Source organism: Carassius auratus, chromosome 32 (assembly GCF_003368295.1).
Source record: "Carassius auratus strain Wakin chromosome 32, ASM336829v1, whole genome shotgun sequence".
NCBI lineage: Eukaryota > Metazoa > Chordata > Actinopteri > Cypriniformes > Cyprinidae > Carassius > Carassius auratus.
This window is the reverse complement of record NC_039274.1, coordinates 10,368,798-10,381,310: the sequence shown is the minus strand read 5'-3', so window position 1 is coordinate 10,381,310 and position 12,513 is coordinate 10,368,798. Positions and strand designations below refer to the sequence as shown.

The 12,513-nt window shown below is 43.9% G+C and overlaps 1 protein-coding gene across 1 annotated transcript; it reads right to left on the bottom strand.

The window, feature by feature from the left end:
- Window positions 1-6,684: 6,684 nt before the first annotated feature.
- Window positions 6,685-11,910, bottom strand: LOC113051580 (cell surface glycoprotein 1-like). The gene is made up of 2 exons (XM_026215472.1): window positions 11,778-11,910; window positions 6,685-9,659 (listed from the first exon to the last, which is right to left on the bottom strand). The coding sequence occupies exon 2, from the start codon at window positions 9,651-9,653 to the stop codon at window positions 7,374-7,376; it is 2,280 nt and encodes a 759-aa protein (XP_026071257.1). The 5' UTR covers window positions 9,654-9,659; window positions 11,778-11,910; the 3' UTR covers window positions 6,685-7,373.
- Window positions 11,911-12,513: the final 603 nt, after the last annotated feature.

Below are 12,513 nucleotides of genomic sequence, written 5' to 3'. Positions count from 1 at the left end.
CCATAATAAAGTGCCTCAAACAACCAAAACCCCATGCAGAACTAAATCACACACACACACACACACACATACACCATATAATATATTCAGGCTATTCTGAACTCATTTAAAAATGTTCATCAAATGTAAATATGTTATGTAAATAATGTTGTTTAATCTCTAATCAATTAGTTTAGTCCAATAAGTTGTGAATCAATTAGTGGTGCCTTGTCGAACACATGGGGAGAACTTGCGGTGTTTCTCCATTATGAATAAAGTTTGACTGTGACTTATTAATTCTCTCCCCTTTTTCAGGGGTAAAACATTTGGAGGCATCGCTGGGATCTACTCTTCTGAGGGTGATCATCACTGACCTGGAATATCGTTTTTGATGCAGTACATCCCCTAACTACATCTTTCCAAACTGGTGGGTGAGGAAAGGTTGAGGGATAGTGTACAGTCAGCAGATTATTTTGCAAAAGAAACCTGTAGGGTGATAAAGACTACATTGCGTAATTTTCCCACTTATCATGGGGCCACTTGCCTGATAAGTAAATACTTAAAAGCAAAATATTAATTTGACATATTTTAATTACTCAAAATGACTCGCAGTACCCACTTGAGCGCTCCGTTATCAGTTGTAGCAGATGTGGCTGTATCAATAACAGACAACTAGATGGTATGATTGAAGTATAAGTGTTGTATTACAGGGAGTCATGTAGAAATATAAATAAACTATGCATGATTCTGCTCTAAGTAAGTTAAAAGTTTGTGAAAATACTGCCAGTACCAGGTACGTAAAAGCAGATGATGAATATATGCCTACTTAAGATTCACAAATACCAAAACAACAGTTTTTTCTAAATTCAAAGAACACAAAGAATAGATTTGTGCTCTCGTGGATACTGGTCTTGCTATGCTTCCTTGGAAGGATGAACTCGGGAGGATGCGAGAACACACACTTGAGAATTGGAATTGAACTTCAGGGGTTAATGATGACGTAAAACTAGAACACAAGGATGCAAGATCGCTAAAGAATGCATACTGAGAAACAGCCAACGTTTCTACAACAGAAACAAGCACCGTGACATGACAAAAGCAAATGGGACCCACTGATGCTGTGAATATGGCGCCACGTAACACAAATTCATGAAAATAAACTGATGCCCTGTTCTACTACTGATGAACTCCAAAATAAATAAATTTTTCTCCACAAAAGGGCGACCACTGCCCTAAAAGAAACCAGGTCCACAGTGAAGTGCAGCGGTGGAGGTGTGGCTCAGCGAGGTCTGCGACGGGAGAGAGAGCGAAGAGACGAGCGGTGGTAAGTGGTTCAAGTGAGAAACAAGTAACACCTGGTTCTCGTTATATTGATTGGCGTGGGGAAACGCTATTTAAGCTGCCCGAGGATCGGCAGAGAGTGAGAGACCTGAGGATTCGGGGAAGGACGCAGCAGCAGCCGGAACGTTGCAGCACGTGAGTGAATCCTTAGCGGCGAGTTAATGTGTTGCGCATGTGACGCGACTTTGTTTTATGATTTTGTTTTTGTGTTTGAGAAATAATAAATCTTCCTCGACTCTCAGTACGCCGACCCTGGTCTCCTTCCTTCACCCACAAAGAGAACGTGAACTGTATTACACTGGTGCCGCAACTCGGGAAGGAAGGAGAAACACACCGCCATGCAGACCCCGTCAGGCCCATCGGGTTCGCCATTTGCGGACATCATCACGTCGCTCACGGGCCTGCATCAGGAGCAACATCAAGCCCTGCTGGACCTGCGGGCCGACCACGACCGCTGATTCCAGGCTATGATGCAGGCCCAGCAGGAGGACCGCGAGATGTTCCTGAGCTTGCTGGACGGGGGGGTTCGGGTTAGCCCGACTTCCCCTAGTGCCGCCCCAGCCGCTCTCCCATGCCTCTGACGAAGATGGGACCCACGGATGATCCGGAGGCATTCCTAGACCTGTTCGAAAGGACGGCCGAGGCATGTGGGTGGCCATTGGACAGCTGGCCAGTCCGCATCATCCTGCCGATGTATGCCGATCTGAGATGAGCTATACTCCAGAGGGTCGGCTTTAGCCCCGAACAGCACCGTCAGCGCTTCTGGTCATTGGAATTGACCGAAGCAGGCTGGCCCTTTGTCTTGGCGGAGGATCAGCTAGCGGCATGTTCCGGGGTCGGCGAACCCCTTCCATTTGTCTCTCTCTCTCTCTCTCTTCCCCTACCTCACTCTTGTCCCCTTCCCCAAAACCCGTTCCTTTCCCCAGGAGCCGGTTTGCTGGGAGGGGGGCGAGGAACCTCCTGTTGCTTCCCCACCCCAAACACTGGACCCACTTCCGGCCACTAGGGCGGCGGGGAGGCCTGGACCGGCCTGTTGGCGTTGCGGGGATCCGGGCCATTTCGTGGATAGGTGCCCGCTGATGGAGGTGGGGACGTTGGTCCGGATCCCGGACGACCCACAGGCTGCCCCCGATCAAGCCAGGTTGTACCAAATACCAGTGAGTATAAAGGGGGGTAGCCATCGGGCTTTGGTGGATTCAGTAACCAGACCTCCATTCATCAAAGCCTGATACAATCGGGGGCATTGGATATGGGCCACATGGTTAAAGTGAGGTGTGTGCACAGGGATATCGTGGAATACCCCGTAAAGGCCATAGCTATCAAATTTAGGGGTCAAAAACATTATGTAGAGGTGGCCGTTAGTCCGCGCCTCCGGCACCCACTAATTTTAGGGACCAATTAGCCAGGAATCGAACAATTACTGTGGTGTTTAACAGTGGGTGCCTCTGGGAATAATAATCGGCAGGACAGGGGAGCGTTTGCTCAGGTGGGAGAATCTGTGCCAGGAGCCAGTGGGACGGTCTCAGGGGAACTGAGCGGCTTGGCGAGGCTGACCCTTTCCAGTTGCGATGACTTTCCCCTGGAACAGTCCCAGGGTGAAACCCTCAAACATGCGTTCCAACAGGTCCGGGCCATAGATGGACAGGTCCTCCATCCTGACTGTGCGCTCTCTTATCCATATTTTGCCATTATCAAAGACCGGTTGTATGGAGTGACCCATGACACTCAAACAAAGGAGGATACAACCCAGTTGTTAGTACCTCGGAGCCGTCGGGAAATGCTTTTCCAGGCGCCGCATTGTAACCCTATGGCAGGGCATTTGGGAATGACAGCGACACTAAATCGTCTAATGACCCATTTTTTTTTTTGGCCGGGCATTCACGAGAATGTGCGTAGATGGTGTGCGTCGTGTCTTGAATGCCAGTTGGTAAACCCACCGGCCACCCCAAAAGCGCCGTTGCACCCTCTTCCTCTAGTGCAGGTCTCCTTTGAACGAATTGGGATGGACCTCATCGGGCCATTAGAGCGATCGGTACGCGGACATTGGTTTGCGCTAGTCATAGTCGATTACGCAACCTGATATTACGAAGCAGTGGCGCTCCGCAACATCTCGGCAAAGAGTGTGGCGGACACCCTGTTTCATTTGATCTCCCATGTGGGAATCCCACAAGAGATTCTCACAGACCAGGGCACCACGTTTATGTCACGCACGTTACGCGAATTGTATGAATTATTGGGCATTAAAGCGGTACGTACCAGCGTCTATCACCCACAAACGGACGGTCTGGTCGAACGCTTTAATCGCATCTTGAAAACGATGATTTGTAAATTCGTACAAGATGACGCGAAAAATTGGGACAGATGGCTGGAACCCCTCTTATTCACTGTGCGCGACGTCCCCCATGTCTCCACAGGGTTTTCCCCCTTCGAGCTTCATTACTGACACCAGCCCCGAGGGGTGTTGGACGTCCTGAAAGAAACTTGGGAGGACGGACGCTGGGAGAGTAAAAACTAAATTCAATGTGTCATGAACCTGAGGGCAATCATCATGTCTGTATCCCCACCAAAAGTTTGCCATATTACCTTATAACCACTGCCTAGATTGTTGATTTTACTTTCTAAAATGCCTTCAAAGAGGAGCGTAACATCAGACACAATCAGTTTGGATCACTGTGCTGTTCAGGGGAAAATGAGCTTTGTTTAGCACATGGATTCTTTTTACTTCTTCCTCTGTTTAATGGTTTAGAAAGATTAAGTGTCAGGGTATAAAATACTCTCTCCCCTGTTGGCTGAGGGGAGAAAGACGAGAGGAAGGGGGTTGGGTAGCACGACAAAGACACATCTTCCCCCATAGAGACTCCATGCTGGGGCTGTCACCAGCTCACACACATGCAGAACCCCCACTCTTGCACTGTCTTGCCTTTCCTCACCTCTCAAATGTGCAATTAGCTGGGTCTGTTACAAAAGTGTGCTGCAAAGCTTGAAAAAACAGCAGGCCTGGTCTCTCACAATAGAGGGGAAAGGGTAAGGAGGCAGACCCAGACCTCTCGGTGGCCATTAAACTAACTCGTGGATCAATACTGGCTGTAAGTATGACTGAACTCAGGCTGAAAGCCTTCTGCAGACCAGCATAATGACAGCCTTAAAGAGCAGCTGCACAGATGGGCAGAGCATTGCCAGGCCATGAATCACAAAAGGAGTGAGAAGAGAGGAGTAGTAAAAACAAAGGGAATCCCCCTTGGAGTTTTTCAGTATTTTTTTTTAAACACTGTTCTTTCAAGAACTGAAGTCCCTTGTGTAAGACAATTAGTCATTTTCTCCAATGTACACTGCTGCAATAGTCTCGTGACCTGGACCACAGTCAATCGCTGACTTTCTGTAAGGATCAACGAGCCTATTTGTGGTCATGTGATATGGATTTACTAAGAAACCACACATTTTTGTCAACTTCTGGATACTGACTTTTGTTTGCATTTTTCTTTCTATTTGTCTTCCTCCCTTTCACAATTTTATCATAGCTCAAATCATTTTAATGGGCATTTCCACCAGAATTACATTGCAAAAATTTTACAACAGACAAAATTAATAAACAAATGTAAATAATAATAATAAACAAATATATTAAAATGTAAGTACATATTTGGTGTTGCAGTATTGTGATCTCCCTGATCACAACCTCACAACCAGTGTGACCAGATCAACACAAACAATCAAGACATACACAGTTGAATCATTAAAAAAAATATGCATTTAAAAGAGATCTGAATAGGGTGACTTTCTGTAAATGCAGGCATCAAATAATGTTGAAATAACCTAAAACTTTTATTACATGTGCCAGATTTGATCTATACCATTCTTTGGAATGTTTTATACAAGGAAGGGGATTTTATATTAAGGGGAGTGAAAGTGGATGATCAAATGTCTTCATGTGTATAAAGAGACAGGAAAGCACGTTGAGTTTGTGCCAAGGCACCAGTATAGAACACATAGTGCTGGTGTATTCAAGCACTGCAGCTGCGGCTGCACAACTATGCACTGTGTAGAGAGCCTTTAAATCAAGATGCAAGCAGGGCCTCTCATCTGTTGTGCATGAAAGCTAAGGAAAAGAGAGGAAGAACATGAGAGGAAAGGGAGCAAGAAAGAGAGAGAGAGAGAGAGAGAGAGAGAGAGCGCTGAAGGAAGGAAGGAAACTTGCTCCCCAGTCACAAGATGGGATGAAACTGGATACCTTGTATAGAACATTCTTTACACTGGACCTCTCCCCTTAAATTAGACCGTATAGCGCAAGATATCAAGACCTTTTTCACTTTCAACAACAACAATTGTGGAAAACAACTGAAAAGTTTTTCTCAAAATATCTTTGATCGACAAGAGGATGAGTAGCCTCAATTACAAAATGATTTTCATTTGGGGGATACTATAGCCCTTTAAATGTGTAATGCTACTGTATACAATTTAAATAGCAGTATATAGAAAGTGGTTCACAAACCACCCCAGCTTAAGAGAACATTCCTGTCATAAATCTGTATGCGTAGTTTTTTTTTAAAGAAACCCAAGAATTCAGGCTTGGTATGTGGAGGAGCTCATTATGGTGGTGGAGGGTACTTGGGTACCTTCAGATATTTTCTTTTCTTTTAGAGAGTATGTGAGAGGAGCATGTTTGAGGTATTTGTTTTTTGAGGTTATTGAGATCTTTGTGTTCCATGTTTCTAATTCGTAGATGTGTCCTTTCTGGGTTATGTAAGTATATGTTTATGTGTAAAAATGTCTGAAGGCATTATCTTTTTTTTTTCATGGCCAATCTCTCCCCCGCTACACTGTTTCAGAGCTCTTCCTTTCTAGCAAGAGACCTTCCCCAGTCCTGTTTCCCCACTGCAGTCTGCTGTATTGAACAACATCACCCTCTTGTTATCCTGGAACCTCTTTCCCCCCTGTGAAGAATTAAAAATTCTTTCCCCTGTTCTATCACAACCTGATTTCTGAGTTAAGCCTTTGAACAGACATTTGCATTCATGGCCATGTTCCATGTTACTTAAAACAACATGTCTGATGCCCAGCGCCACAGAACAAATTTACAAAGTCAATGACTCGTAAATTTGGTGACCTGCAAGTTGGTTCTCTACTATCACACAAAATGGCTAAAAACAGGCCTTGAATGTAACTGTTGCTAACCCAGATTACAGTATTCTTATATTAATTCAGAGCCAACATGCTGAGCACTTGCATTGAAACTAAATGGGTCTGTATCATACACTTATTTGAAATACTCTTTTAAGTAAAAAAACTAAAACAAAAAAAAAACCTTTCCACACTTGCCTCCACTTAGTGCAACAGCGCAAAAAAATAAAAATAAATAAATAACCATTTTTAAGGTATAACAGTGTTTTATTTTATTTTCCAAGCCATTAAGTTGAAATGAACATTCCCCACTGATTCTACCAACATGAAAAGTTCAAAATGCTTCATCCTCAAATCTCAGTATACAGAAATGTAGTCTAAATTAGATTTGGTACTATTAAATGCTAATCCAATAAACCATTTCAATATGGATCAGTCTCACACACAAAATTTGATTCTGTTCATTCATTTTTACCATTGTTACTGTCCAGCATTTCTGTTCTGCCATCTTAATGTACTTTTTTCTAATTCTGTTCACGTCTAATCATCATTTCTGTGGCTTACATATTTAACCAAGCCTGTAAGCTCACCCTCTGCAATGACAGCAGGACACCGACCACAAAGACTTCAAAGACCATGCGCTCTCTTTTTCTCTGTCTCTCGCTCTCTCAGTCTCTCCCTCCCATTTCCTTTAAGGCTTTTCCCCTCACTGTTTAATTCTTTGTTTCTCACAATCTTAGCTCTTGGGTGGTTGTATTTTTTTTTTTTTTTGGTTAACCAGAAATTCTTTTGCCTGAGAGAACCAACAGGCATTTTTCACATTTATTTTTCAAAAAGCCTGTGTTGTCAGGCGATTGTTTCACTTTTTTGTTTGCATCAATATGGAATTCACATTTGAAGGTGTTTTCTCAAATGAGGTCGACAGCTCAGCTGACTCACTGTGGCACTTCTACCATGTCGCCAATTGGAGCTGGACCCTGAAAGTCAGCACCCAAACTCAACTCCTTTTTCAGTTCACAGTCACTTAGCTCTTGAGGGGGTTCTTTGTCCTTCACACCATTTATACATGCCTCAACTGGGGACTCAAAGACCTCCGTAGGGGCTATGTCTGGTGCTTGCTCATGGCATTCTCCATTTACCTCAGGGAGAGTCGACACAGATTCCTCTGCTGACCCAGCACTCTCACAGTCTCCATTATTCAGCTTCAGATCTGTGACAGTTGAGGCAGGTTCCTCAAGGCATAGCTCATTGGTTGAGGTTGATTCTAAGATGACGATTGCAGGAATGGACTCATCTGCACTCTTTTGTTCTGCCATAGGCTCGGGTTGTGTTGGCTCTTCTGGGGATGGCTCAGGACTTGCTTGTGTTAGTGTAACCTCAGGGGGTGGAGCAGTTTCAGATTCAGGTTCTGTGACTGGTGTGGGTTCCTCTGGCGAAGGCACAGTCATCTCAACCTCTGAACTCAATTCCTTGGAGACCGGTTCAAACACTGGGGCAGACATGGCGACTGGCTCTGGAGCTGCTGCCTCAGTAACAGTCTCTGGTTCTGGTGTAACCTCAGTGGTGTCTGTAATTTCGGTGGACAATTCACTGGTATTTTCAGCCTCCTCAACCACTTTCTCCACTGCTTTCTCTGTGACAGGTTCCACTGGCAAAGCTTCAAGTTTAGGTGACAATACAGGCTCTTCTAGCACAGGTGCAGGATCCTTGGGTGCAACTGCAGAATCCTCAGCCTCTGGGACAGTTGCATGTTCCTCAGGTGCAGATGCAGGTGGCTCAGGTCCTAGTTCCTCTGTCACTGGTATCTCTGGCGCAGCGACTGGTTTTTCTGTTGCAGCCACAGGGTTCGCTGTCACTGGTGCCTTAGGTGCAGCTGCAGATTCCTCTTCTACTGGTGCAGCTGCAGGTTCTTTTGTCACTGGTTCCTCAGGTGTAGCTGAAGGGTCCTCGGCTGCTGATGCTTCTGGTGCATCTGCAAGTTCCTTGGCTGCTGATACCTCTGGTGCCACTGCTGGTATCTCTAATGCAGCTACTGGTTCCTCTTGTGTAGCAGATGTTGCCTCTGATGCAGCTTCTGGTACCTCTGCTGCTGGTTCCTCTTGTGTAGCAGCTGTTGCCTCGGATGCAGCTGCTGGTACCTCTGCTGCTGGTACCTCTGCTGCTGGTACCTCTGCTGCTGGTTCCTCTGCTGCTGGTTCCTCTTGTGTAGCAGCTGTTGCCTCGGATGCAGCTGCTGGTACCTCTGCTGCTGGTACCTCTGCTGCTGGTTCCTCTGCTGCTGGTTCCTCTTGTGTAGCAGCTGTTGCCTCTGATGCAGATGCCTCTGATGCAGCTGCTGTTGACTCTGCTGCTGGTTCTTCTTGTGTAGCAGCTGTTGCCTCTGATGCAGCTGCTTGTTTCTCTTGTGTAGCACCTGTTGCCTCTACTGCTGTTGCCTCTGATGCAGCTGCTGTTGCCTCTGCTACTGGTTCCTCATGTGTAGCAGCTGTTGCCTCTGATGCAGCTGCTGGTTTATCTTGTGTAGCACCTGTTGCCTCTACTGCTGTTGCCTCTGATGCAGCTGCTGGTACCTCTGCTGCTTGTTTCTCTTGTATAGCACATGTGACCTTTGCTGCTGTTGCCTCTGATGCAGCTGCTGGTACCTCTGCTGCTGGTTCTTCTTGTGTAGCAGCTGTTGCCTCTACTGCTGTTGCCTCTGATGCAGCTGCTGGTACCTCTGCTGCTTGTTTCTCTTGTGTAGCACATGTGACCTTTGCTGCTGTTGCCTCTGATGCAGCTGCTGGTACCTCTGCTGCTGGTTCTTCTTGTGTAGCAGCTGTTGCCTCTACTGCTGTTGCCTCTGATGCAGATGCTGGTACCTCTGCTGCTTGTGACTCTGGTACAGCTGCTGGTTTCTCTGGAGCACTTTCTGGTTCCTTGGGTGCAGCTGTAGATGCCTCTGTTTTAGCCACTGGTTTTTCTGGTGCGGCATCATCCATCTTCACCTCTGGTTGTGCTGCTGAATGAGAGGCAGACTCTGCTGGTGCCTCAGACTCTACCACTGGTGGAGCTGCACTTACTGCAGCAGCCTCCTGAGGTGCAGCTTCCGACTCAGTCACAGGGCTCTCTGCCTTTTTCTCAGCTGGTTCAACTGCTGCCCCAACACTCTCCTCTTTCTTCTCCTTAGGGTCATTGACATCGTATCCCTTTTTCCGTTTGCTTAGCTTGCCTCCCATGATGTTCTGTGGGAACAGAAGAATATCTCATATAATCTACAAACACCACTGCACTTTAGCAGTATCCATTGCATTCATTCATTACACATTTTTATCAGTTCAGAAATTCACTGGGAATCAAACCCATGACCTTGCTAGTACCATTCTGTTCGGGCTACATTATGGAAAAGGTTGTTCTAAAAACTCCACTGAAAAATAACCAATATTCTTAGAACCTCATTAAGGATATGAGGTTGTAAAATGTAAAACTGCACACATGGCCCATCCAGTTTCTCCTTTTTAAAGGGCGCTCACTCAATCATTTCAACCCAATGCAATCTCTGCCAAGGACTTTGAATGCAGTCCAACTTTGTTATGGAGGAGGACGTGGCTTAAGGACACACAGTGACTTGATGTGAATGTCACATTATTATTTTTAAACTTGTAAAAATTTTATTCAAGAACCCAGTCTTACATTGAGGTAACATACAATGATTGTATAAAATGGGGGTTTGGAAGGATTTGGAAGCGAAACACAGCACTTCCTGAATCCTCAGAAAATAGATAAAACCTAGTCTATCTTAAAAACCAGCAGGTCTAGTTATGTCAAGTATTATATTATATCTGCTTTTTTTCATTATTCTCAATCTGTACACAGTTTCACTACAATCAATAAAAAAATATGTATAAACGTTATTCACTTCTCTTAACACTTTTTTTTTATGGCTTGTTCTGGTTAGTAAAGCAGCTTGGTTTGGGGAGGTGTAAAGATATTATTCATGGGAAAGACTGATTAGACATTTGCTACTGTTGCTACTTAAATCAATAGTAACAAATAATAAATCTTAAGCCAATAGAAGCTTTTATTATACAACAATTTTTCCTATTACCAAAAATTTTTCTTGTAAATGGCAAGGAACCTAATTTGTAAACTGGAATTTGAATTAGCTTCAAATATATGTGGAATTATGGACGCATTAGGTAGATTAAATGGTTTGTTGGTGTCAATACCCTTTAAGCTGCAGCATGATGGGGTTAAAACAGGAGCTGTCCATAGTGCTGCACTGGGGCAAACAAAGACCGGATACACAGTCATGTCCCAGTCCAAACTGCAGTTGAGTCCACCTAACATGTGCTTTCTATATCAGCGTTACTTAAATTTTTATTACAGCCTGTCACAGCACTGTAAGCCAGTAGACTTCACAGCCTCCATTATTCCTGTAAATCTTGCTTGATGAAGTAACTCATTAATATAATGAAGTAAAGAAATTTGCAGTAGACTAATGATTGTCTGAAAGTGATGTCCTTGAAGACTAATTAAAGGAATAGTAGAAGTAGCCTATCCCATGTCTGGCAGCAGGTTACAATATCTTTTATATATATATATATATATATATATATATATATATTTTTTTTTTTTCAACATATTTTATGAAAACAAAAATATAGCCTATTTTATGTCTTAATGTGTTAACATACTTCTAGCGTGCACGCGCACACACACAATTGTATATATATTTTTAACACACATCCAACACCCAAGACCCCCTCCCACCGCGCCACCCCTTTCCTCATCTCGACCAGCTCACTCCTAACGGTTGAATAACAATTATTTTTTAGGGCAATTTTTTTTTTTTTTTTTTGCCAAGCTTATTTCGTCAAACAATGCTTTCAATAGAGAAACGTAAAAGGAAAATCGAAATTAAGGGGTTCAAGCTTTAACAGAATAAAAGCTGCCTGTAACCCGGTTTCATTAAAAAGAGAATAAATGACCTGAAATGAACGAATGCTTTTATATTTGACTTATTTTTACTTTAACACATTTTTAACCTCGGTATAGCTGCATTTAGATCAGCCACAGATTCCCATTAGGCTATAACATTAAACTCACAAAGACTATAAACGTGACATTTGTAAAGTGTCATTCGGGAAAATACCTTTTTTTCACGTTCAGTTAATGAATAATATAGATATGGGATGCTTTTGTTGTACCTTTTTAGTTTTCACGAGTGACATGAAAATAACGAGAACAAAGAACTGCTCGTGCAGTCAGCGTTCAATTATTTCTCCAGCCCCGGTAAAACGCTTTGTTTTTCCCCGTTATTCAAACAGTCACTATAAAATCGCGACTAACATTTCACTAACCTTTTTATCTGTTTCTGTGTTAATCCGTGAGGAAGAGTGCGTTGAATACACTTTCTTTTCTCCTGTAATGTGAATCAGTTCGAGGCAGTACTCTCTCCCTGAGGTCCGATCTGCGACTGGGCGTTTTTTCTCTTTTCAGTCCTCCTGTTAAACCCACGGTTTGTGAGACATCTGTCGTTATCACAGTCCCTCTTGCCCACTGCCCACAATCCATATACCCTCCCTCTCTTCTCCTCTCCTCTCCTCTCTTCTCCCTTCCCCCTCACATTGGGTGCATATTTTACTAGATTAGATTGGCTTTATAATGGCTTTTTGGGAATAATGCCCCCTTTTCTTTCACTTTTTGAAGTGATCTTTATATCAACCGTATTCATTTGACTTGTAGTTGGAAGATTTGCCTTTTTCCACCTGCCTGATTGGTTTTAGCATACATTTTTCTTTATGTGTGTGTGTGCAAAGACAGGGTTACAGCAATACTCCACCCCCATGGCTGAAGGAGAGGAGAATGAAGTGAATTGTTAGCAGGGCCTTCAAATTCAGTTACACAGCATTGTTTTAACAGCGTAAAGACGTCCATGCACTGATCCGGTCCTGGTAAAGGAGGAACCAGAAATGTAACTATACCTTAAACAAAAAGTAAAAGATAATTCATCCATTCGTTCTTATCTTGACAACACTGAAGGCTCAGATTCTTTGCATGTCTGCCATTCAGCAGAATAATGTTTCTGAATCATAT

Bases quoted from the DNA above. Each gene is read 5' to 3' on its own strand.
- LOC113051580 (XM_026215472.1), bottom strand. From the start codon at position 9,653: ATGGGAGGCAAGCTAAGCAAACGGAAAAAGGGATACGATGTCAATGAC.